General features: G+C 33.4%; 3 protein-coding genes and 1 long non-coding RNA gene across 4 annotated transcripts; 2 read left to right on the top strand and 2 right to left on the bottom strand.

Annotated features, from left to right (window-relative positions):
- Positions 1-6: 6 nt before the first annotated feature.
- LOC132049110 (tRNA-uridine aminocarboxypropyltransferase A-like) lies at positions 7-3,438 on the bottom strand. Its single transcript, XM_059439781.1, has 2 exons — positions 3,039-3,438; positions 7-923 (listed from the first exon to the last, which is right to left on the bottom strand). Exons 1-2 carry the CDS (start codon positions 3,355-3,357, stop codon positions 499-501), a joined length of 744 nt encoding a protein of 247 aa, XP_059295764.1. The 5' UTR covers positions 3,358-3,438; the 3' UTR covers positions 7-498.
- A 1,996-nt stretch (positions 3,439-5,434) lies between these two features.
- Positions 5,435-6,472, top strand: LOC132050720 (probable protein phosphatase 2C 55). Its single transcript, XM_059442091.1, has one exon. The coding sequence runs from the start codon at positions 5,435-5,437 to the stop codon at positions 6,470-6,472; it is 1,038 nt and encodes a 345-aa protein (XP_059298074.1).
- Positions 6,473-13,796: 7,324 nt separating this feature from the next.
- On the bottom strand, positions 13,797-17,718 carry LOC132049108 (uncharacterized). The gene is made up of 2 exons (XR_009413050.1): positions 17,346-17,718; positions 13,797-14,277 (listed from the first exon to the last, which is right to left on the bottom strand). It is a non-coding gene; the product is annotated as an uncharacterized LOC132049108 (long non-coding RNA).
- A 3,339-nt stretch (positions 17,719-21,057) lies between these two features.
- LOC132050719 (serine/threonine-protein kinase WNK8-like) lies at positions 21,058-22,005 on the top strand. Its single transcript, XM_059442089.1, has one exon. The coding sequence runs from the start codon at positions 21,058-21,060 to the stop codon at positions 22,003-22,005; it is 948 nt and encodes a 315-aa protein (XP_059298072.1).
- Positions 22,006-24,700: the final 2,695 nt, after the last annotated feature.

Raw genomic sequence — 24,700 nt, 5'->3', positions numbered from 1 at the left:
ATTAAATCTTGCAAACATTTAGCTTCACAACACTTGAATTAGCTACTTAATTACTTCAAAGCCAATCTAAAATAGCCAGAAAAGTATATCCATAGCCTGTTATACTGTAACATCTATACAGATCCAAAAACTCAATAAATAAAGATATCTTTAACCATACAAGATCTTCAGCACAACAACATTGACATATCAAAGAATCTAGATTTTTTTTTTTTTTTTTTTTTGATAAGGAAGGATCTAGACATATTAGACGACATATAAGCATCACAGTATCAAGCCAAGGTATTCAGAGGAACCAGCAGAACGGTGATATATAATTTCCTAACAAAAACCATCAGTTATATATATGAATTGAAAGTTGAAACCTGTGAAATCTGGATAAGTACCAAGTACATGCTGGATGGCTTGAGCAGTCTGGTACGTGATAACCTAAAGAGCTTTGAGGCTATTCTCGCGCTAAATGTTGCTTCAAAAACACAAAAAAATGGAACAGAGCAATTATATTTTTCCCTCTCGTCCTGCTTTTATCAACTTTGGCCTAGGCTTCATAGGCTTGAGGAAGGAAGCCTGAAATTTAACCATACTTCTTAAGACCTCTATCAAACTTGACTCTATATCAATTCCATTAGGCTCAAGGATCCTTAAGCAATGCGCTATTGCCTCCATGGTACTCATGCACCCACTAAATGGTTCCTTCCTAAGAATTAGATCAGAATTAAAAATAGTCCCACCGTCATTGCCAACATCATAGTCTAAGTGAACCTGAACGGCAAACTTGGACAAAAATGATAAGCTTGCACGCATCATCTCTCGAGCATGCTTCCAAGTTCCGTCAAAAGCAATCAAGACACAGTTACTCGTCTCTACAGTATGTTGAGAGGATTTCCAATGGTTGATTTCCTTAGATGGAGATGTATCAGAACCTGGAAGAGCCACGATCGCATAAATTTTTTTCCATTAGTTCAACAAGCGGAGAGAAAAATCTGAGAGAAATAAAGGAAATGAAGAATATTGTTTTTCTTGGTGTGCATCCTGCAGGTTTAGAGGGGAAGAGGGGGTTGGTGTATATAAAAATGTGGTCATCAACCAATTATTTTTCATTTGACGTGGTTGAATAATTACGGCATGAGGATCCAGATATTAGCAGTCAAAAGAGTTTTTTGAGTTCTATCCCTAGATAGACAGAGTTTGGTCTTGTGATATGGCAACACATAAAAAATTAGTCATGTTTAAGCTTAAAAATATGACCAAATTCAGTATCTTCTTCTCCTTTAAGATTTATTTTGGCATTATTGTGAAAGGGGAAAAGCACAGAAAAGCATTAAAGTCTACCAGAGCTTTAAGAGAAAAGTGCAGTTGATGCATGAGCTTCAGTGAATTCAGCTAGATATAGCAATACACAAAAACATTCGTAGAATTCAGCTAGATATAGCAATACACTATTCTCAAATTATCAACAGATAACAACAAAACCTCAATCCCAACTAGTTCCCGCTAGCTATATGAATCCACAATAACCATTCTGCTCAATTATACTTTAATTTGTATCTAAAGACAGATTAATCCCAAGAAATGTACTGTACCAACACTGCGCCTAGATTCTCAACATTATCATCAGGAATAAAATTTCAAAAACAGTCTTTAGCTGAAGTAGTTAAATTTTCTTGACACACATATAACATACTCGCCCTCAAACAGTTCTATCAATTTAAGCACATACTAGAACTACACAAGCTACTTAAAAAATACTCCCTCCTCCCAAATTAACTGTCTTTGTTTGACTGGTCACAAAGTTTAAGGAATAAAACGAGACTTTTGAATATTGTGGTCTTAAATTAAAGATGTTTAATATACAAAACTATCCTTTGAATCTTGTCTTGTCAGGTTTGAATTGTCAACTTACTAAACATAGAAAGTTTAGTCTATTTATGTGCCATCTTCGTGACAAAATTCTACTAAGCATAAAATGAAAAAAAAAAAAATTAACTGTGTATTCAACTTTTAAAATGACAAATAATTTTAGACAATTATTTTTAATAATCACGATAGATAATTTGAGAAGGAGAGAGTAGAATATTGGAATTGTCAACTTACTGAATACAGAAAGACACTTTTTTTGAAACCGACCAAAAAAATAAGAGATAAAGGGTCAAAAACACAACCCAACTATCACTTTTTTTTTTAGTTTCAAACCTAAATTATCAGAAAGTTGAGAAAACTACCTAAACTATCACTATCTAGTTTGCAAAACACACTTGAACTAAATGTGTGAATTCACTCTCCAAAAGACAAGTGGAAAAGTTCGAAATTTTTCTCAAAAATTGTCCACATGGCATAAGTAATGTTATGGTGGCACCTACATCGAAATTAAAAAATAATATTTTTTAATAAAAAACTGCATTATTTTTTTTTAAATCAGCATTTAAAAAAAAATCTGGATTTAAGAAAAAATGAAAAAAAAATGGTAAAAAAAATATCAAAAAATTTAGAAAATCAGAAAAAAAAATAATTTAAAAAATGGAAAAGTTGATTTTTTTTTTTAAATGTGAAAACTAAAAAATCAGTTTTCTCATATTTTTTTAAAAAAAATAACTTTTCCATTTTTTAAACTATTTTTTTATTTTCTATAATTTTTTATATTTTTTTACAAAAATTATTATTTTTCAGTTTGTTCGTTAAAATAAATAGTTTTTTATTAATTTCCACGTAGGAGCTATTGTGACATTATTTATCCACATAGATAACACTTGATAACATTTTTATATAAAATGGAGAGTGTACATTCTATATAAAACTAAAAAAAAAGAGATAGTTTGGGTAGTTTTGCAATAATAATTTTCTCAACCTTCTGATAATTTAGGTAGTTTCAGGTGTATTTTGCAAATCAGATAGTAATAATTTAGGTAGTTTTCTCAACCTTCTGATAATGTAGTGATAATGTAGGTATGAAACTAAAAAAAATTAATAGTTTGGGTGTGTATTTGACCCTTATCTCAAAAAAATAAAGTAAACATTTAAATTGGGGCTGTAATTCATACCAGGAAATAGATAAATAGCTCTTTTGGTGAAATTAGGGTTAAGAATAGCATCATCATGTAGCGAATCAAGAACATCTGAAACACCGTAACGTAATCTCCGACCAACAATAACGTCACAATTCCCGAGACACTTAGATAAAACGGGTACCGTAGCGAGCTTATGTCGTTGCTCATGTGGGTGGTGAAGAATTACGATTCGAGTATTAACAGTAGCAATTGGGTCCGATGGGATAATGCTGCATAAACACACTCTTAACGGCCTCTCACAGTTACAGCAAATTTTCCGTCTATCGCCATAGTCAACGGTGGCAGGGTCCATCACAACAATTCTTGTTGGATGGTTGTTATGTTTTATGAAAATGGGTCAAATATATCCCGTTCTACTATTTTTGCAAATAGTTTAAGGTGCCGCTTGGCTATAAATACCAAAAAAATATTTCATTCTTTTTTTTTTTTTTTTTTTTGAATTTTGGAGTTGGAGTTGTGTTTGGCTATAATTTTTAAAATTGTAGATTTTGATAAAATATAGTTGTAAAAAAGTTAAAAAAATTTGAAAAATAAGTTTTTTGAGTTCATGGCCAAACGCTAATTCCGGAAAAAAGTGAAAAAAATTCAGAAAAAAGTGAATAATTTTTATGGCCAAACGGCACCTAAATATATCCCTTGTTATACTTAGTGTGTTCACGGAATACTGCTAAATAACCAAACCGAAATATCGAAGAAAAATAATCGATATGTTTTAGGTTTGATTTGATTTGATTTTTAATTTTAAAAACCGACAACATTTGCAGCTGATTTGATATTGATTTTAAGTAATTTTAAGTAAAAAATAATCGGAAAAAAATCCTGAATCAAACGCATCATATAAATACTATCTAAAAATTATAATTTTACACACTTACGCGCACACATATATTTTTTTGGGTTTTATTTTAAAAGTATTACAGTACTTTACTAGTATCCTAAGTTAACTAAGAAAATTCAAAAGAACAAAATTGTTCTTATATAGCCTACAGGGGGGACCTTTGGCATTCAACACTTACTCTTAAGGTCCTCTCTACTGGATGGGTTCAAGAGCAATTATAAGACCAAATTTTTTGAGCTTTCACAAATTGCAGGTAACGTTATTGAGTTTATGTATATGTTTCAATTAGTTTGTTTTTACTAGTTTTAATTATTTATGTATGAGCAGTATCTAGGATAATATGACTGTATAATGTAACATCTATATCATGTGAAGAGTAAATTATACTTCCTTCACTTCGTATACTAATTTAATTGTCATGTACTTTAGTCTCTAGGGATGTCTACCAACGGCAACGAGTATCTTATAAATGAGCATTTATATTTAACAGATCAATCAATCTTATTAAAAATCGATAAAAGCTGAAAAACCCGAAAAAATAGATAAAAACTTAATCAATAAATCGAGGTAATTAGTTTGATTTGATTCTTGTATTTGAAAAAACCTAATGTTTGATTATCTTTTAGATAGAAACCAAACAAATTACCAAACCATGAACACCCCTGGCTCTACCATTATACTTTTTGTCCAAATATACCCTTCCCATTATATTTTGGCACAAATTTGCTCTTAGTTTTGACCAAGGAACACGTATCAAACTTAGAATCAAATGACCCACCTCTAATTTTAAATAATCTATTTCTTTAAAAATCCACCTATTTAACCCGATCGAAAATACGCTCAGGTCTTCCATTTCCGGTTAGAATAAAAAGTACTCTCAGGAGCTGCAAAGAAGACTACGTCTGAAACAAAGAAGATTATCTTTAAAGCCGACAAGTACGCCGAGCGTGTCAGTGCCGGAGCTATGGATTACCTCGCCGCTATGCAGGAACGGAGGCAGGTATTAGTAGATATTGACCTTCTTTGACTTCTTCGTGTGTTCACTTCTACATTTTTTGAACCCCTTTAATGAAAATCTTGGCTACACCACTGTCACTATGGTCGAATATCTTGCAGCTGAGGTTAATTTTGTTTTTACCTCTTGCATTGTTGCATAAATCAAATTCTATGTCTAGGGTTTGGAATTTCCTTGTTATATATTAAGAAAAAAGTGGATTTTGCTTGGGTTGCATCCTATTTTTCTAGCGAATGCCTGATGATAATCATAGCCTTTGATACTTACCAAAAATTGCTAATGTATTTAGTTTCCAAAAACTTCTGTTTCCCAAACTTGTTTTAACTAGGATTAGTTACTACGCGTATCTATTACTCCATGTTCTAAATTCCATTTAAAAAGTTTCCAACAACTGTTTTTCCATAACCTACTTTAACTAGGATTACCATGTATAAATATAGTAACCCTTCAAGCACTACTTCATCACCTCACTTTTCACTTTATTTCCAAAAAGTTTTGCAAATCAACGCATCAAATATGGGTGCATGCATATCATCATTAGGTCATGATCAATATCCTTTCAACAAGTTCGATGAAGTTTTCAATTTGCCGCACAAGAGGTACTTCGGCTTTTCTTCTTATGAAATTCATAATCAACTGGAAAATATTAATAGCAACAAGAAGACACTCAAATATAGTCATGATGCTGATCTGTACTTCAGTTTTCCAATCGACACAACATTAGGTCATATTGATCAATATTCAATCAAGAAGGTAGATGAACTTCTCGAGATCAACGAGAGACTCGAATTTAGTAGTAACAAATTACCATGCCTAAAAATGGTGGTTGCATCTTTATACTTACCCAAAGAAAATCCAAAGAAACCACTAGGTGAAGATGCACACTTTATCTATGAATTATATCAAACTATTGGCATTTCTGATGGCGTTGGTGGCTGGGCTAAAAAGGGAATTGATGCTGGAATTTACGCGAGAGAGCTTATGAAAAATTCACTTATCGCTACAAATAATGAACCAAAGGGTCACGTGAACCCTAAAAGGGTTCTTCAAGAAGCTTATAGAAATACAAACTCTGAAGGATCGTCTACAGCTTGTATTATAACCTTAAACCCCGAGAAAAATACTATATGTGCTGCTAACGTTGGTGACAGTGGATTTTTCCTAATTCGGAAGGGGAGAATTATATATAAATCACCAATACAGGAACGGAGTTTTAATTTTCCATATCAATTGGGAAACTGCAGGGATAATCCTAGTGTTGCTCACGAGATGGAATTAAACATCGAAAAAGATGATATTTTAATCGTTGGAACGGATGGGATGTTTGATAATATAAATGGAAGTAAGATTGAGGAAATTGTTCAAAGAGGGATCAATGAGAAGTTGAAGGCAGAGGAGTTGGCTAGTCAAATTGGGAATGTTGCATTGTATAGTTCATTTGATAGGTTTGCAGATACACCTTTTGCAAGAGCAGCTGATAGGGAATGGCCTAGTCAAATACATAAAGGAGGAAAAGTTGATGATATTACTGTTATTGTTGCTTATATCCAGTAATTAAATTTTTATGTAGCAGAAAATAGAACCAGAGAAGTGGAAACTAATTAATGTATATGTTACGTTGTCTGTTTTTGGTCTGCATTTGAAGTCGATCACTTCAATTCAGGTGAACGTTTTGTATAAGAAATATGCAGCACAAAATGTAATGTGCAGACTTTATTGTATATTGCAATACTATATTAGAGTCAGATTAACAGTATTTTGGAACTAGTCTGCTAATTGTTCATTTCATGAGTTTGCAAGATTTATTTCATGCACAAAATGCGGTGGTATTATTGTCTTTTTTTAACGTAGTGTTCGTCTCAATCTTTGAGCATTAAGAATTATAATATTGTCGTAGTGATGGTTGGAACAAGTTTAATAGTTTATATTAAACCAAGAGTTACTAAAACAATTATAAGAAAGATAACTTTCGCCTATAAATGAAGAATATATATATTTCTCAGAAAAATGATTTCCCTACTAAATACATGAACATCTCAGTGTAAGTTTCATTCCCCGAGCCGAATGAAAATTCGAAACAGCATGTATATAAGCACATACATCAAATTGTTCATTCAAAATATGATAACGGACATCAGCTAGTATTTGTATTCAAGCGCCAAATGGCACCAGCACCACCAGCCGGCCAATTAGCATAGTCGTTAATTGTAATAAACAACTACTAATATTAATATAATATAACCCTAATAACACTCAAAAACATAAGATAATAAGAGTGCTTTTCCCAAGGAATTATATATAAACATCTACGCAAATCTTTGTGTTTGATATATCTGGGCCAATTAGCACTCTACTTAATTCAATTTAGGCATGGCAAATTGGAGAGTAGTTATGTTAGTTGCCTTCCTTATTGTTCTTTCATTGCTGTGTGAATGTTCTGCAGTTCCAAATAAGTATAATTATTCAAGTAATTGGGAAAAGAGTAATTACACAATTAGAAGACTAATGCGTTGCCGTTGCGCTGCCTGCTTCTGTGATTGCTCTAGTTGCTAATGAATCACTACTTACACTTACTTATATGGTCAGCTTATCTATTAAGCTCTATATATTTATTGTCCTCTGTTTCTACTTTCTTTTTTCATGCAATTGCTGTTGAATGAAGGATGGTTTCTTATGAAAATCATCACTTTGTGGTTGTTCTTACCAGCTTTAATTAAGGGAAAACATCTATCTGTCGTATGATGATATATAAATAAATAAACACTCTTATTTCTTGCATCTATATAGATTTAGTACTTCCAGTTATTTTGTCACAAAAAAAGGTATCTGAAAGGCGGAGTTTGGGTCCTGCATTTGTGTTAAAGGAAATCATTGAATATATATAAATAATTTATTTAGAAATCCAGTAAACTGCCTTTTCTAGAACCAATAAAATCAAATTTCTGAATCCGCCTGTATTTTATATATTGTCACAATTCCCCTACAATTAAATCAAGCAAAATTTCATAACCTTACTGGTTTATTCCTCTGCCTCTAGCCCCCTTAATTCTTCCACTATTTTATATAGTCGAAATAAAATGAATTTTTTTTCTCACTTAATACTATTGAGCATTAATACTAGACTAGAAACGACATATGTTATGTCAATGTAATCATTATTGATGTTCCAAGATATATAATAGTAGAGCTATGTATCATTCTCTATCTCTTGTGATACAATATTGAATGCGGAAAGAAACAACAAGAAATTAAAGGACAAAAGATAGACACAAGAATGGAGATAATTGCAAGCAAATGCTGTATTAAAACCTAAACTCTCAACTATGGAATCCAAACAAGCACCTAAACTATGAAGTAAACCTCAAGGGAATTAGATTCCCAAGCAATTCACCTTTTTTAAACAAAGGCTTCAACAAGCACTCACAAGCTCTCAAAAGAGTATTCTCAACAATATTCAACATAATCTAAGGAATGAAATGACCTAAGCTAGCTATTTATAGTCTAGGCTAAATTATTACAAAGAAGGCCCAAAAGTGACTCTTCCCGTATTTGCAAAAATAGCCACACTAGGCTGGCTGACAAGAGATGCGTCCCAACAGTAGGACGCAGGTCACACCTGCTACACCATCTGTGTCTCGCAGGTGGTGTCTTCACCTCCTTCCTTCGCTGTTTCGTTCCCCCATGCAATCATCAACTCTTGGAATCCCCGAGAAGGCATCAACGTATGCTCAAACACTTCCATCTTCATGAATATCCCTCGTAAGGCTTGAAGGCTTTGGAATTGGCTCCTCATAGATAGCCTTGAGGTAACTTGGATTGCATCATCTTGAAAATACTCTTTTCAACAAGATGCTAAATGGGCCATTGACTTCGAATGCCCATATTATGGATTAAACCAATCCTGGAGCTTTATTTGAATAACAACCGAGAAAATCTTAGAGATAATAGTCAAAAACACAACTGAAGTATGACCTTTTTGCGAGTTTCCTACATGATCTTACTTGAACAATCAGGTGTGTGCATTTCCATGGCGAATCCGCGACTTTTGTAGGACAAAAAAAAAAAAAATTGAACCAAACTAATAAAAAAAAAAAAAATAACATAAATAGGATTCACGCACTAATTTAGTGCGTGAAAGGACCAAACTGCAAAAATAAGAGTTTGGCCTTTCACGCACGAAATTTGTGCGTGAATGAGGCCTACATTTTGTTGGGCTCAGATCTTTGTCTCTTCTTTGCTCTCTTTCCTTGCACCATCTTCAACCATTCCCTTCATTTTCTTCTTCTTATTAATTACTTTTCCTCCTTTTTTTTTTATTTTTTTATTTTATGGTGAACAAATAAATGGGTCCTTTTTTTTTTTTAAGTTGAGAATCAAATAATATTGAGAACACATATAGATTTTTTGACGGTGCACCTTTTATTCTTTTTTAATTCTTCTTTTTGTTTTCCTGTTATTATTCTCTAGGATCTTGGTCTATCTAATACTGTTTGATTTATCTTTCTCTGTTTCACTGTGTATAGTTCATTTTGGGGTCCGGAACCAAAATGACTCAATAAAAAATCAAGTGAACCAAAATACCCCAACAAAAAAAAAAGTTACGGAGACGGAGCCGTTAACTGCTTTAGCGCAGTATTTTACTACGCTAAAGAATTTTTTTTTTTTTTTGCATAGCGCAGTATTTTACTGCGCTATAGCTAGCACTGAAGAAAAAAATTTGGTAAACTTTTTTTTTTTTTTTTTTGAAAAAACTTAGTGTTTTTTTCATACTTTGACCAACGATTAGTCGTGTGTCAAGACTCCAAAACGTTAATATTTTATATAGAACCTGATATTTTTTTCTGCGTACAATAATGTAGGCCCAATACATCAAGGATACATAGACGTTCGGATAGTCATTTTAGGGGTTGAAAAGGTGCCCGAAGTAAGTTTTGTTTGAAAAAACTTAGTGTTTTTTCCATACTTTGACCAACGCAAAGTTATGACCATCTAAAGTTTGACCACTTTACAATCGTTGGTCAAAGTATGGAAAAAACACTAAGTTTTTTTTTTTTTTTAAAAAAAAGGTTTACCAAATTTTTTTCCTTCAGTGCTAGCTATAACGCAGTAAAATACTGCGCTATGCAAAAAAAAAAAAAAAAAAAATCTTTAGCGTAGTAAAATACTGCGCTAAAGCAGTTAACGGCTCCGTCTCCGTAACTTTTTTTTTTTTGTTGGGGTATTTTGGTTCACTTGATTTTTTATTGAGTCATTTTGGTTCCGGACCCCAAAATGAACTATACACAGTGAAACAGAGAAAGATAAATCAAACAGTATTAGATAGACCAAGATCCTAGCAGAATAATAACAGGAAAACAAAAAGAAGAATTAAAAAAGAATAAAAGGTGCACTGTCAAAAAATCTATATGTGTTCTCAATATTCTTTGATTCTCAAATTAAAAAAAAAAAAAAGGACCCATTTATTTGTTCACCATAAAAAAAAATTAAAAAAAAATTAAAAAAGAGGAGGAAAAGTAATTAATAATAAGAAGAAAATGTAGGGAATGGTTGAAGATGGTGCAAGGAAAGAGAGCAAAGAAGAGACAAAGATCTGAGCCCAATAAAATGTAGGCCTCATTCACGCACAAATTTCGTGCGTGAAAGGCCAAGCTCTTATTTTTGCAGTTTGGTCCTTTCACGCACTAAATTAGTGCGTGAATCCTATTTATGTTTTTTTTTTTTTTTTTTTGTATTAGTTTGGTTCAACTTTTTTTTTTTTTGTCCTACAAAAGTCGCGGATTCTTTCCATGGCTAAAACCCAAGTTGCTTGTGTAGTTATTGTGTTTGCCATTATTGTTCATTTTGCCACTTCCAGCTTTGTAACTCCACAAATGTAAATAAAGAGGCAGAGTATTCAGCATGCAGCAGAACAAGGGCAAACAGAAAGCTGCAGCAATGTATTTGCCCAATACATGTACCTCTTTTGCTGCACCCGTTCACAACACTAATGACGCCAACAATCCTTACCCTTTGCCAGCCCGAAATATAAAGCTAAGTAACCTGTTAATCTAAAAGTAACAGGTTAAAACGCACTGATAGTCTAAAAGAATTTACACTATCGATGTGTATAAGCTAAATCACTAATATATATAAACATTATGAAAGTTCTCCTCATTGTAACTGATCAGGCATCCTTTCGTTTACTAGAATAACTGAAGTACAAATAAGCTTGTTCATAAAACAAAAATCGTCTATAACCTATTGGTTTTCAGTGGCTTATCGTCTCGTACTTCTTCCTTTCTAGTCTGTGGACGATAATGGTGCACTGGTGCAGGGCTTGGGGTTTCTTTTGGTTACAAAATCAAGTTTTATGACTTTGCAGTAGGGGTGTACAAAGCAAACCGACAAACCGCACCAAACCGATAATCCGAACCAAACTGAGAAAAAAACCCGACTAGTGGTTTGGTTTGACTTGGTTTGGTTTTAAAAAGAAAAACCCGAACACTATTGGTTTGGTTTGGTTTTAGCTAAAAAAAGTCAAACCGAATCAAACCAACCCGACATTACATTTATAAAATTTCAAACATATTTTATACATAGAAATATTTATTTATAATGTAATTTATAAATGTTTCTTTAACTTTTGCATAATTTTTTGTCTTTTAACATATTATTTCAAGCTTGGAATTAGAATTTTGAATGGTTTAATAAGTTTTATAGCTCAATGATATTAGTAACTCAAATAAAACTCAACAAAAATCAAATCAATACTAATGCTAACAGAAAAAATTCATATCTAACACTAGAATGACAATAATTTTGATATCTATTCTTTAGTTTTATATTAGTTTAGAAAGTAAAAATACATAACTTAATTTTATTTTTTTTCTTTAATATCTAGTCGTGTAATTAATATTTATTAGCCGTACTTATTTTAGCATGACTTAGTACTTTAAGGGGTCGTTTGGTATGAAGGATAAACATAAATAGTCCTGGGATAAGAATTTAGCAATTTCTTATCCCTCGTTTGGTTAGTAATCATGGGATAAGTTATCCGGGGAGTAAAAATAGTCTTGGGATAACTTATACCCTTACGGGGTGGAATAAGTTATCCCGGGATAAGTTATCCGGGATAAGGAAGAAACCTCTTCTTTTTATAAATTATCCAATGTATAATACTTTTAGTCCAACATACCAAACAGTCAATAAAAAATAACTCCGGAATAACTAATCCCAGCATAACTTATCCCAGCGTAATTTGTTTTTGAACCAAACGACCCCTAAGATTATGATCATTTTCTACATGCCTTATAAATTAGTTGTATTTATTGTAGCATGACTTCGTACTTTTAGATTATGAAAATCTTATTTTATGCAATTTCATTAATTTTTTTCGTTGAATATTTTAGTACAATGTCATCTCTCATCACGTTTTGTGTTATTTTCTTAATAAATATCTTAATTAGATAGTCGTATCTTACTGGGACTAAAGAAATATTTGAAGTACAAGTTATATGTTTTGTATGAAGACTTTACCGGAAAAACCCGAAAAACCCAAGCAACCCGAAAAAATTGAGAAAACTCGAGGTTGAAAAATCCGACTTTTGTTGGTTTGGTTTGGTGTATAGATTTAAAAATTCGATGCAATTGGTTTGGTTTGGTCTTTAAAAAATCCGAACCAACCCGGTCCATGTACACCCCTACTTTGCAGCAATAGACCATTACTTTAATTTTGGTACAAATTAAAATATAACACCTTCTTTGTTCATGAAGTATTTCCCTAAAATTTTGAGAAAAAAACAATAAGATGGTAGGGCATTACCAAGGGCATATACGCATAATACTCCTTTGGAATATGATCAGAAACAGCAATCCAATTTTCATAGAACATAGTTAACCAAACTCCACAATGCTAGGCAACACTAACCGACACACTAGGTGGTGAAATTAAAGGACCTATACAATGTTCTAAGACATCCTCATTCTTCTTCAGAAAATTAACTAGCTGCTTCAACATTTATAATTTATCCATATGGCATGACCTGGTGTCTTGGCATGACCTGTGCTGTTCTAAGAAGGAAGAGGGACATAATATTAAAAATTGTAGAATTTGGAATATAGCAGCAGTTGGAAAATTGATCTGGTTATACATGAATAGAAAAGAGCAATTATGGGTTAGGTGGGTCCATGGTGTCGATATAAGGGTGAGGACGATTTTTGGAACCATGTTCCACCTCGGGACTGCAGCTGGTACTGGAAACAATTGCACAAGATTAAACAAGGCATGAGGAACTGGTATCTCAATGGCAGGTATTGCCTTACTAGAACTGGGAAATACTCCATGACTAAAGGGTATATAGCATTGCTAGGGGACAGACCTAAACTAGATGAGGCTGTTTTGATATGGAGTAAAGTGTTAGTACCTAAGCATAGAGTCTTACTGTGGCTAGCCCAGAAACAGAGACTACTTACTAGAGCTAGACTGATTAAGTTGGGCATAGACATGACTTATGCGTGTTATGTGGAATACACAGGCCTGAGGATGCTGCACATTTGTTTGTGGAGTGTGGATGGATCAAAGAGGTATGGCAGGATATAGCAAGTTGGCTGGGGACCACAATATCTCTGGGAAACGTTCAAATATTCTTGCAGAGGATAAATCAAAGGCATTGGAGCAAGTTCAAGAAGGAAGTAGTGACTGCCGGAAAAGTTTTATTCTGGGTGAGGCACAAATATGATTTGACATGTGAGGGTAATTTTTATTGAAAAATAATAGTGTGTGAGTCCCACTTCTATCATATCCCCTTTCATCCGTAATCCTTGGTGCTATTTTTTTCATTTTTTTCTTGTGGTCATGAAGTGCTATTTGTGGGCCCCTTCCCTACTTTTACAAATGACAAATGAAACCAAATGAAAAGAAAACATTGCATAATACGTACAACAGCAATGGAGGGAACCAGATACTATTTTCCCTCCTTTTATTTGGGATCTTTGTAGATCACAGTTGAAGCAAGTAAAGTAAATTTCACCCAAAGAAAAATACACCATTGCTGATCAGTGCACTCTCAAAGAGATATCCTTAGTCAAGTAAAGTTACAGGAAACTCTCTTCTAAATGTATAAATCTATGAACTTATTTCTTCTCTTTTTTTCTCTTCAATCTACAATCACATTCTGTTGCCAAATTTTTAAATAAGAAAATGAAGAGCTGAATCTTATTTTGGTACATATATACCATCAGGATAAAATATTTTATACACAACTTGGAAGCAAAATGTTGCTTATTTTTGTGCAAAATCATTTAATGCTCACTGATGTGGAGCACTTTTGTATGTCATTCATTATTGTCATGCATGACCTTCATAACTTTTTTGGAAGATCCTGCAATATAAAACATTACTTATTATAAAATAGAAATAAGATCAACTCCAAATAATGATCCAAAAAAATGACATTCAAAACTACTGGAGAATCACATATTCAAATATATTTTAAGTAGAATCTTTATAATATCACAAAAAGTATATGTTGATATTTTTATACACTAGTAACTTTTGAAAATTAGTCTTTAATGTATAATTTTTTCTTGTGCAGATTGTGGGTCAAATAAAAAAAAAATGGAGGATGCACATGTTGACAAAGGGCCTTCTGCCCAAGAAGGTAGTACATTTCACTTATATGAGATTATCTTAATTCAAGTACGGAGGTCCTATATTAACTAGTTTTTATTAATATTTTACCTATTTCTTGAGTTTGGATACTTATAATCTAAATATTACTGTTGTAGATTCCTATGTTAACGATCAAGAATATTCCACAAGAGCGCATAGTGTGTATAACATTAACAAGAACTTTGTCTTTGAGATTGGTATGAAATTTCATTCTGAAGAGGAAGCATACAATGCCTATAATTCATATGCCGTGGCAAAAGGTTTTGGTATCCGAAAAGGAGCAAAGACTTATAATAGAAATAAAGAGATCACAAGGTGTTTATTTCTTTGTTCTTGTGAAGGAAAAACTGATAACCTCTCCCCTTTTCAAGAAAGGAAGCGACAAAGATTACAATATAGATGTGGTTGTTTGGCTCGTATAAAATTCAAAATTTCAAATGAGATATGGGAAGTATGTGAGTTCAGTGATGTGCATAACCATCCCATGATAGAAGATAATTTGAGACATTTCATACAATCTGGTCGCAAGCTTACAAGTGCTACTAAAAACATTCTTGGTTCTATGGTTGATGCTGGAATTCGAACAAAAAAAGTTGTTCGATTTCTTCAGAATGAAGCGGGTGGTATCGAAAATGCAGGGTTTATTGAACAAGATGCACATAACTTTATACAAGCACATAAGAGAAACATGATTAGTAGTGGGGATGCTCAAACTTTGATAAATCATTTCATGCATTTACAATCAGAGGACTCTAACTTCTTCTACTCTTTTAAAGTTGATGATGATGGCAGGTTGTGCAACTTTTTTTGGAGAGATAGTATATCTAGATTGCACTATGAGTGTTTCGGGGATGTGATGATTTTTGACACTACATATCGCACTAATAGATATGACATGATTTGTGCTCCATTTGTTGGGGTGAATAACCACTGGAAAAATGTTTTCTTTGGATGTGCATTCTTGTGCGATGAAACTATTGGTTCTTTTATTTGGCTATTTCAAACATTTTTGAAGGCAATGGGAGGAAGAGCCCCAAAAATAATTTTCACCGATCAAGCTCAAGCCATAGCTTTTTCCATTAAAAAGGTTTTTCCTGATACATGTCATCGATTATGTGAATGGCACATTGACAGGAATGCTCAAAAGAACATACCACAACTTTACTTTAAATCTGGATTTCGGAACTGTTTTGATAAGCTCTTATGGAGGTGCACTTCGGAATCAGAATTTGAGTTAGTATGGCAAAAAATGATAAGTGATTGGGATTGTGCGAGTAATACTTGGCTTCAAAAGTTATATGATTTGAGGGAAAAGTGGTGTCCTGCATTTAGTCGTTCTACTTTTTCAGCAGACATTAAATCAACTCAAAGAAGTGAGAGCACAAATAGGGTCTTCACAGAAATGTCATGCAAGACAATGAGTATAACCGAGTTTGTAAAGCATTATGAGCAACGAACAACTGAAATGCGTGATATTGAAGCAACTGAGGATTACAAATCTCGAGGGGACCCTAAACTTGCCATAGAGGATTGTGGGATATTAAAGCATGCAGCCAGTGTTTACACAAGAAGAATTTATACAAGATTTCAATATGAGTTCTTGCAAGGGACAACCAAAAAAGTGATCAATGTTGCAACTAAGGGGGTTACTACTGAATATACAATTCTAAAAGGTGAAAGTGGGCAAACTGAAACTGTCCAGTTCAATTCGCTTGACAATTCTGTCATTTGTACTTGCCATATGTATGAATCCATGGGTTGGTTGTGTTCTCACGCACTAAAAGTTTTATTCTTTGAGTTGAATTTTTCTTGTATCCCTGAGAAATACATTTTGAAAAGATGGTCTAAGAATGCTAAGCATGGGAATGGATTTGAGGAGTACACCAAAAAGAATGAAACAGTAAAATCTTCTATGGCAATTCGCTTGAATGGGCTAATGAAAGAGTCATTTACTGTTATGACTTTAGCCGCAAATGACATGGACTCCGAAGAAATTGCTAGAAAGTATTTGTATCAAGCAAAGGTTGAGATTACAAAACATCAAAGTGAATTATATGGTGAAGATCGTGATAAAGATAAGCACAAATTCAGTTCATCTGTTGATCCTTTTACAGGGTGTAAGGATCGAGTTTTGGATCCAATTAAAAAGAAAGGGAAGGGAAATGGATATGGAAGAATGAAGCCAAAAATTGAGCAAAGAAAGAAAAGAGCATCGCAAAAGGCATTAAAAAATAGAGCAGGACTAACACATGAGCATCAATCTTTGAATACCAAGGCAGTGACTTTTAACACCCAATCAACCTCAATGCAACAAATACAACATGAGACCAGGGGATTAAGTTTAGAGGTTTGATCTCTCTTTATCAAGTTACCCATTTAGTCACTGTTTATTTTTTTTATTCGCCCTAAACTGTTTTTTTCTTTTAAAATCCAAATACGCAGTCACATGGAGATTCACACAATACTTTCACCCAGCTTTTGACTCAAAGTTTGGGTTTGCAATCTGAAGCTCGCATTCAAAGCCAAGGCTCAAACAACCAGATCTTTGAAGGAAATTCAATTTGATCTTTCAAGCAAATTTTACTGCATAATTTATTTTTTGGGCAGTATATACAACTTAGCAGTAAAAATTAGTGGGACAACTACTTTTTTGTATTTTGATGCTAGAAATGACATTCAAAAAAGATTCATAGAAATCTAAATTCTGTCAAACATATATGGTATTCTCTTTTTCTTAGTTGTGTGGGCAATATAGAAAGAACCATGAAAGATTCATACCTGGAAATCATGAGTAAATGGAAGTGGCAGGAGAAGATCCAAGTAATTGAGCTTGATTTAGATAGAAAAAATCAATATCTGGAACTAATTTTTTATTCTTTTTTAGCATCAGATGTCAACTTTTTCTTTTAATATCAGCAAGATGACAGCCAAAACTGAACACCAATCTTCAAAGAATTTGCATGTTTAATTTACTATGACGGGACATGTAATTTTAATTTTGGAAAAAATTAGTTGGAACAGAATTTCTATTGTTTTTAGTTAAGAAGGAAGAAGATGGAATCTTGGGTGAAGAAGAAAAGTCATTTCCTTTTGTCTTTGGAATGAACGAACAATAAAGAGAATGTGGAGCCCTCAATTTATTATATTTTTATTTAGGATAAATCTGCTGGGACCATACATTTTTATAGGAATTAATATATTTCTCTCTCTTCTTGATTCTATTGTTAGCAAGAGGCCCACAATCCACTTGTCACTTGATGAGCCCCTCACACATATATTACGTGGCATATCTCACACAGAATAAAACTTTTCTGACTGCTGGGTATGGGGCTGTCCTGTACCATACATGGCAGGCTAGGAATGGGATGATATTTAAAGGACAAAGTGTGAATACAAAATTTACAATCCTACAGATAAAGGCTACAGTTAGGGAAAGAGTAGACATGCTTAGAGATTATAGAATAGCTAGAAAGTGTACTGTTTTTATTGATAGCATATGTAACTAGTGCTGAGGCCTACCTACTCTATTCCTAGCAATGGGAAGTGAGAGGTGAGGTGCTCTTTAGGTGTATCCAATTTGCTGGTATGGTAATATTTACAATTTATTGCCAAAAAAAAAAAAAAAATATCCATATGGCTAAAATCCAAGTAGCATCTGTTATTGCCTTTGCTATTCTCATTTCATTTTGCTACTTCCAGCTTTGTGACTCATCAAATGATTCGCCATGGAGTATTAGGACAAGATCACCAATCAGAAAGCTGCAGCAATGCATTTGCCCAAATTGTGGATTTGACTGTCTTTGCATTGATTGCTTTTCTTGTTGTGTCCTTCACAACACTAGTACCACCAAGATTAGTCCTTAATCTTGACCTCCCTTCAGTACACCAGTTTAACTTTTATATATTGAAAGGGAAAATTTCCTTGATACTGTCGGAATATATAAGTTACATCCTTAATATGTTTTGTGATCTTATGAAACTATAGAACAATGTGATCAGAATTCTCCTTATTGGAACTGATCATCCTATGGTTTCCAAGAATAAATGAAGTACAATTCACAAAAAAGAAATCGTTCATATCCTATTGATTTCAGTGACATTGTCTCGTACATTCATGATGTCCTATCTTTAGCTAAATCCGCATTGATTCCAAAAGAGTTTGTGAGAAGTTTCTTATACATACATGAAATAGGATGAAAACGAGCACGCATTTTTTTTTATCCTCTCATTATAACACAAAACGTTTGCAATTAACAATTGTACAACAAAATGTCAAGATAAAATAACCTTCATTATATTTCTTATAAAGAATGCTAAAAATGAAGAGAAAAAAAGATTGTTACCGAAATCGTGACGGATCCTCCAAAAATGTACTATTTATGGAGGATCCGATATGTGTTGATAGACATTTTTAAGGAGTCCGGACAACGTAGCTTTTCAGTAAGTTGGAGCAAAGATAAGATTTTTGTATTGTACTTTGTTTGTTATCCAGAGCTTAGACTTGTAATTAAGGATAGTATCATCCAGAAGAGATAGAAAGCCTTCATCAAGTTGGCAATTTCATAATTCTGTACCGTCCCAATCTCCTCCGCCCCATAATTTAAAGTATTTAAATACTTTTAAGAAAAATAAAATTTTATATTACGACGAAGGTTAGATTTGTCATTTTGATACTTTTATCCATGCATTACTAATATCGCATTCTTATTCACATTTTATCCCGCTTAATAAAATAATTTATGCAGATATTACTTAATTGAAACACATTCAATTTGGATTCTTTTACCCTTTTTAACAATAACTTAGTTTTTGAAGTAATTTTGTTAAAATCATTCTTTGTGACTAAACAAAACAATGTTTTTTTCTTCTTCTTTTGGGAAATGACCACATTTTTATTTTAGGGTGTGTTCGGTATGGAGGAATACATTTTCTGAAAAATGTTTTCCAATTTTCTGATGTACTCGTTTAGTCAAAAAATTTGAAAAATATTTTTTAGAAAAACAAGTCCACAAGTGGCATTTCACCAACCACCTTAGCACCACCCAACCCCAACCCGAACCACTCCCACAACCCCTACCCACCACCCTCAAAAATTATTATTTTTAGATTTTTTACACTACCCCGTCCCCCTTCCTCCCCCCTCCCCCCACCCCCTCCAAAAAAAAATATTCTTAAAAAGAGTTTTTAAAATTTTTTTTTTTTTTTACGCCACCCACCGCCCATGACCCCCTCCCCAACACCCCTCCCCCCCCCCCCCCCAAAATACCTCACCACCCCCTCAAATAAAAAAGTTTTGAAAAGTTTTTTTTTTTTTTTTTTTTTGGTTTTCTATGACACCCCACCCTCCAAAAGAAATTAATTTTTTTTAAAAAAAAAAGTTTTGAAAAGCTTTCTTTTATTATTTTCTGACCACCCGTCCTCCGGCCTGCACCCCCCCCCCCCCCCCCCCCTCCCGAATTTTCTACTTCATTTTTAATTTTACCTTTATAAACTTTTTTTATACAAATGAAAATTTTGTGTGGTTAAATTTGGTGTGGGATGGGTGGTGGGTTATAGTTTGGGGGTGGGGGTGAGTAAGAATTTTTTTTTCTATTTTTTATAAATATTTTATAAAAGTAAAATAAAATATATGAAATAGAAAATTTAGGTGGGACTTGGGTGGATATTTTCCGAATTTTTTTTTTCTACCAACCAACTGAACATTAGAAAATAAGTAAGAAATTTACTTAGTGAATTTTCCACTACTCAACCGAACATGAGAAAATAAGTAGAAATTCACTTATTTTCCAAGAACACATTTTCCTCCATACCCAACACACCCTTAATGTTTACTAAGTTTTAAATAAATTAATCTAACTATTACTTTCTATGAAGAATCTAGAAATTTTTGGACGTCCAAATGTCTTCTTTCTTTTATTTTTTTCCCAATCCAAATCAAATTAGGTTAACTAATTGGAAAAGATTAAGATCTTAGTGCATATTAATCTTTTACCTTATTTAATTTTAAAAAAGGGACCCTTTGTTAATTTAATTTTTATACCACTCTTTGTTCAAAAAAAGAAACTTTTCTTATGAGAACAGCAGATATTACTTTAAACTTGATTTCCCAAGAAAAAAAACTTTAAATTTAATTATTTTCTTCACAATCCTAATCCTGTTATAATTAGGAGGAAACTTTTTCCCTAATTTTCATTAACCTGATTCTCACTTGGACTCGGATTAGTCAAAATTCTACCTCTATATAAATTTCACTAAATTTCTAGGGTTTCTCATCCACTCTTTACTTCTTTCACTTTAATGCATTAAGTCAGAGAATTTGAAGAAAATTCACCAGATAAATTTCCCATCAATGTCCAATATGAAGCTATCAAAGAAACAATTCATGTGTTTTCAACCAAGTTTCTCATTAGTAATGGATTCTTTCTCAGCTGCAATTGAAGCTTTCTCTGAACACCACTAATCTTGAATTTAAGCTCTACTTGTTTCCATAATGGGTTACGAGTTATACAGAGTTGTAGAGAAATCTCCATGTGGTAGGTTTATTAGATATGATCAACTGTTAGGTGGTGGTGCTTACAAAGAAGTGTATATAGGGTATGATCGTGTTGAGGAAATAGAAGTTGCATGGAACCAAATCGTTTATTATGGAGAAGATGAAGCGTTAAAAAACCCCGAAAAGTTGTTTTCTGAAGCTATTCTGTTGAAGTCCTTAAACCATGAAAGGGTTATGAAGTGTTTCAGATATTGGTTTGATTCAAAGTCCAAAACCCTAAACATGATCACCGAGTTATTCCCTTCAGGCAGCTTGAAAAAGTATATATCGAAGTATGATAATGGCGTTGGCGTTGATTTGGCGAGTATCAAGAATTGGGGGAAGCAGATTCTTGAAGGTTTGAGCTTTCTACATAGCCAGAGCCCGAAGATTATTCATAGAGACATCAAGTGTGACAATGTGTTTGTTGATAGTGATGGGAAGCAAGTCAAGCTTGGAGATTTTGGGTTGGTGGTTCATCTTATGGAGGGTGATTTTGTGAAAGAGAAAGAGGCTAAGGGTACGCCTGAATTCATGGCACCAGAGTGTTATGACGGGGAATACAATGAGTTAGTGGATATATATGCATTCGGGATGTGTCTACTTGAGATGGTTACTGGTGAATATCCGTATATGGAATGCAGCACTCCGATACACATATTTAAGAAAGTGTACACCGGTGTAAAGCCTGCATCGCTCGGAAAGGTAAAGGATTCCAGAGTGAAGGATATAATCGAAAAGTGTATGCTTCCCGTGTCTGTTAGGCCGTCTGCGGAAGAGTTGCTGAAAGATCCGTTCTTTTTATACAATGGGGGATCATCAACATTGGAGGCTTGTGCACCTGCTGCCAGTTTTCGTAGTAGTCATCCTTTCAGGGGATTACATTGTTGTTTCAAGGGATATTAGGAATTTGTATTTGGTGTGATGATCACAACAGGATGAATCACACACGTTCTAGTTTACGATTAAGGTGTAATTGATTGATTCTTTTTTCATACATTTTCTTTTGGAAAAGTTTTAGAATAGCCAAGAGCCTTTTCTTTTCCTGAATTTGTTGTTAATATCAGATTTCAGTTGACTGTCTATTGAGAAAGTAAATATATTAGCTTCACGCAATTTGCATTTCTGTTCAGTTTGTTGCTTCCTTTATTGTGAATGCGTAATTGACAGAACTATAAGAAACAAAGTCAATAATCAGACCAACACAATTCAATTCTAAACAAGCTATAGCTGTATTTCACTAACTAGTAAACTGGAATTGCAACATGATTAAAATTCTCCTTATTGTAACTGATCGTCCTTTGGTTTACCAGAATAAATGAAGTACAGATAATTAAGCTTGTTCATATAAAAGAAAATCGCTTATAACCTACTGATTTTTAGTGGCTCATTGTCTCGTACTTCTTCCTTTCTGGTCCGTGGGCGATAATGGTGCACCAACACATGCACTGGTGGATGGTACACAAGGTGCATTAATGTGCGAGTTTCGACTTCCTGACCACCTAGCTTGTTGTCTTAATCGACCAGCACCATTTATTGGATCTAAATTAGGTGGCAATTTGGTATCGTTATAATGGATTAAAGTGTATATAGAGACATCAAAATTTGATTGAGGAAATATAAAATAAGCTAAAAGTTTAATACGGAAGAGGAATCGGCAAGAAGTTGAAGCCAGAGGAGTATTGGCTAGTCAAATTGGAAACTTTGCGCTGTATAATTCGTTTGATAGGTTTGGAGATGCACCATATGAAATGGCTCAGTCATAGTCAAATACATAAACATTACGGGGCTTTACAACTCACCCTCCACAAAATAAGTTGACTGGAAACTAGAATATTCTTAGAATAAAATGGCTGCATGGAAACGAACATTTGCTTTTGATATTTGTTAGGGTTATAAGTTTGTGACTTCATTTCTTTTTATGATGATAAGTAAATTGAACTTTGAAAAGCTATTCACCGACTTTTAGTTATAAATTCGTTAGATTTTCTCTCTTCTTTTATTCATTTTCCATTCATCTATCATAAAGCTGGTGGAAATTAGAATAAGTCTAAGTATCAAAAGCACTTGCGTAACTGCCTTATACTTGAAGTTAAATTATTCTGCGGAAGAGTACTATCGTATTAGAATAGTCTTCTTTAATTTTCCTCAAATTTCAGATATCAACTCCACTTAAACTAGCTAATATACTAGCTAGTGCAGTAGAATTACATTTTCCCTATACTATTTAATGTTGTTATCATTGTAATTATTGTATTGTTTAATGAAATTTGACTTAAGAGCATGAGTCGTGAAATATCCACCAGGTGATATCTGTATATGTCAACAATTCGTCAAATAATTGAATAAATTGGCATAAGATAAACTCATTAAAATGATTCTTTAAAGAAAAAACAAAGGAGTTTTGCTTTGATACACGTTGCTTGCGTAATGCATCACATGGGGAGAGCCAACAAATTTCATTAGTTAATATAAACTAACAAATGTGCCATTTGTAATGCTTATTTCAGAAGGCATGCTCAAGGTCTTTCTTTCTTCTGACCTCTATTAGGTAGAAAACTGCCCTAAAATATTAGTATATATTTTATAATTACACTCGAGGGTGTGACCTAATCATCAATAAAATATGTGAAAACAATGAAAAAATGGAGTACAAATTCCAACAAAGATTAAAAATTAAGTAAAGTTGTCTAAATTTTGATGAGCAGACTTATTCAGTGTCTGTGCAGTGGGAAGCAACTGATACCTAGTGGAATATGTGAAATTTTCTCCATTGTCTAGTAAACTGCCCTCTTTTTAATTCTGCTGCAACTTTGGACCTTTTATATAACTGTCTAAATTTTTGTAAGCATAGACGATAACATAAGAATTTGTCTATAAATTTGACCAATATATAAGAGAAAACATTAGATTCGAGTCTAACTTTATTCCGAAAGGTAATTTTCCAAGAGTTATAGTTATATAACTTTAATTTAAAAAATTCAGATAAAATTTAGATGGACAATTTGCACGATTGCCCTTCTTTGGGGGTGGTCTTTAATTTTTGCCTCTCAAATTGCCGGTCTTTAATATTTGCCCTTCGCCCAAAATACCTGGAGGTTCTGGATTTGAACTCGGCTTAGTCATAAAATTTAAAATTAAAAAAAAAAAAGCAAGACTTCGCGAAAAGTCTGCCTTAAGGCATAACTAAAAGTTTATCAGATACGGCAAACTTTGCCTTATAAGGCAGACTTTTAGTTATGCCTTAAGGCAATGTCTGCCGCATAAGGCAGTCTTTAGTTATGTCTTAAGGTAAACTCTGCCGTATAAGGCAGACTTTTCGTGAAGCCTTATCATGAGAATTTTTTATTTTTATTTTAGCGAGAATAAAAATTAAAGACCAGCAATTTGAGGGGAAAAATTAAAGCCCAGTGCCTTTGAAGGGTAATCCGCGCAAAAAAAATTAATTTAGATGGTAGACTAAAAAGAAGACATTTAAGAAGTCAACCGTGGAAGAATTGGAATACTCGCAGACTGACCCTGACACTACCACACTCTTAATTGGATGTAAAATTTTCACAAACAGCTACCTTTTAGCTCCTTCTAACAACCTATAACTACA

Source organism: Lycium ferocissimum, chromosome 3 (genome assembly GCF_029784015.1).
Source record: "Lycium ferocissimum isolate CSIRO_LF1 chromosome 3, AGI_CSIRO_Lferr_CH_V1, whole genome shotgun sequence".
NCBI classification, from domain to species: Eukaryota; Viridiplantae; Streptophyta; class Magnoliopsida; order Solanales; family Solanaceae; genus Lycium; species Lycium ferocissimum.
Note: the sequence above shows the minus strand (reverse complement) of the source record. Positions and strands in the feature narration are given on the sequence as shown.

Bases quoted from the DNA above. Each gene is read 5' to 3' on its own strand.
- LOC132049110 (XM_059439781.1), bottom strand. From the start codon at position 3,357: ATGGACCCTGCCACCGTTGACTATGGCGATAGACGGAAAATTTGCTGT. The intron at 924-3,038 runs GTATGAATTACA...TGGCTCTTCCAG, and splicing joins AGCTATTTATCTATTTCCTG to GTTCTGATACATCTCCATCT.
- LOC132050720 (XM_059442091.1), top strand. From the start codon at position 5,435: ATGGGTGCATGCATATCATCATTAGGTCATGATCAATATCCTTTCAAC.
- LOC132050719 (XM_059442089.1), top strand. From the start codon at position 21,058: ATGGGTTACGAGTTATACAGAGTTGTAGAGAAATCTCCATGTGGTAGG.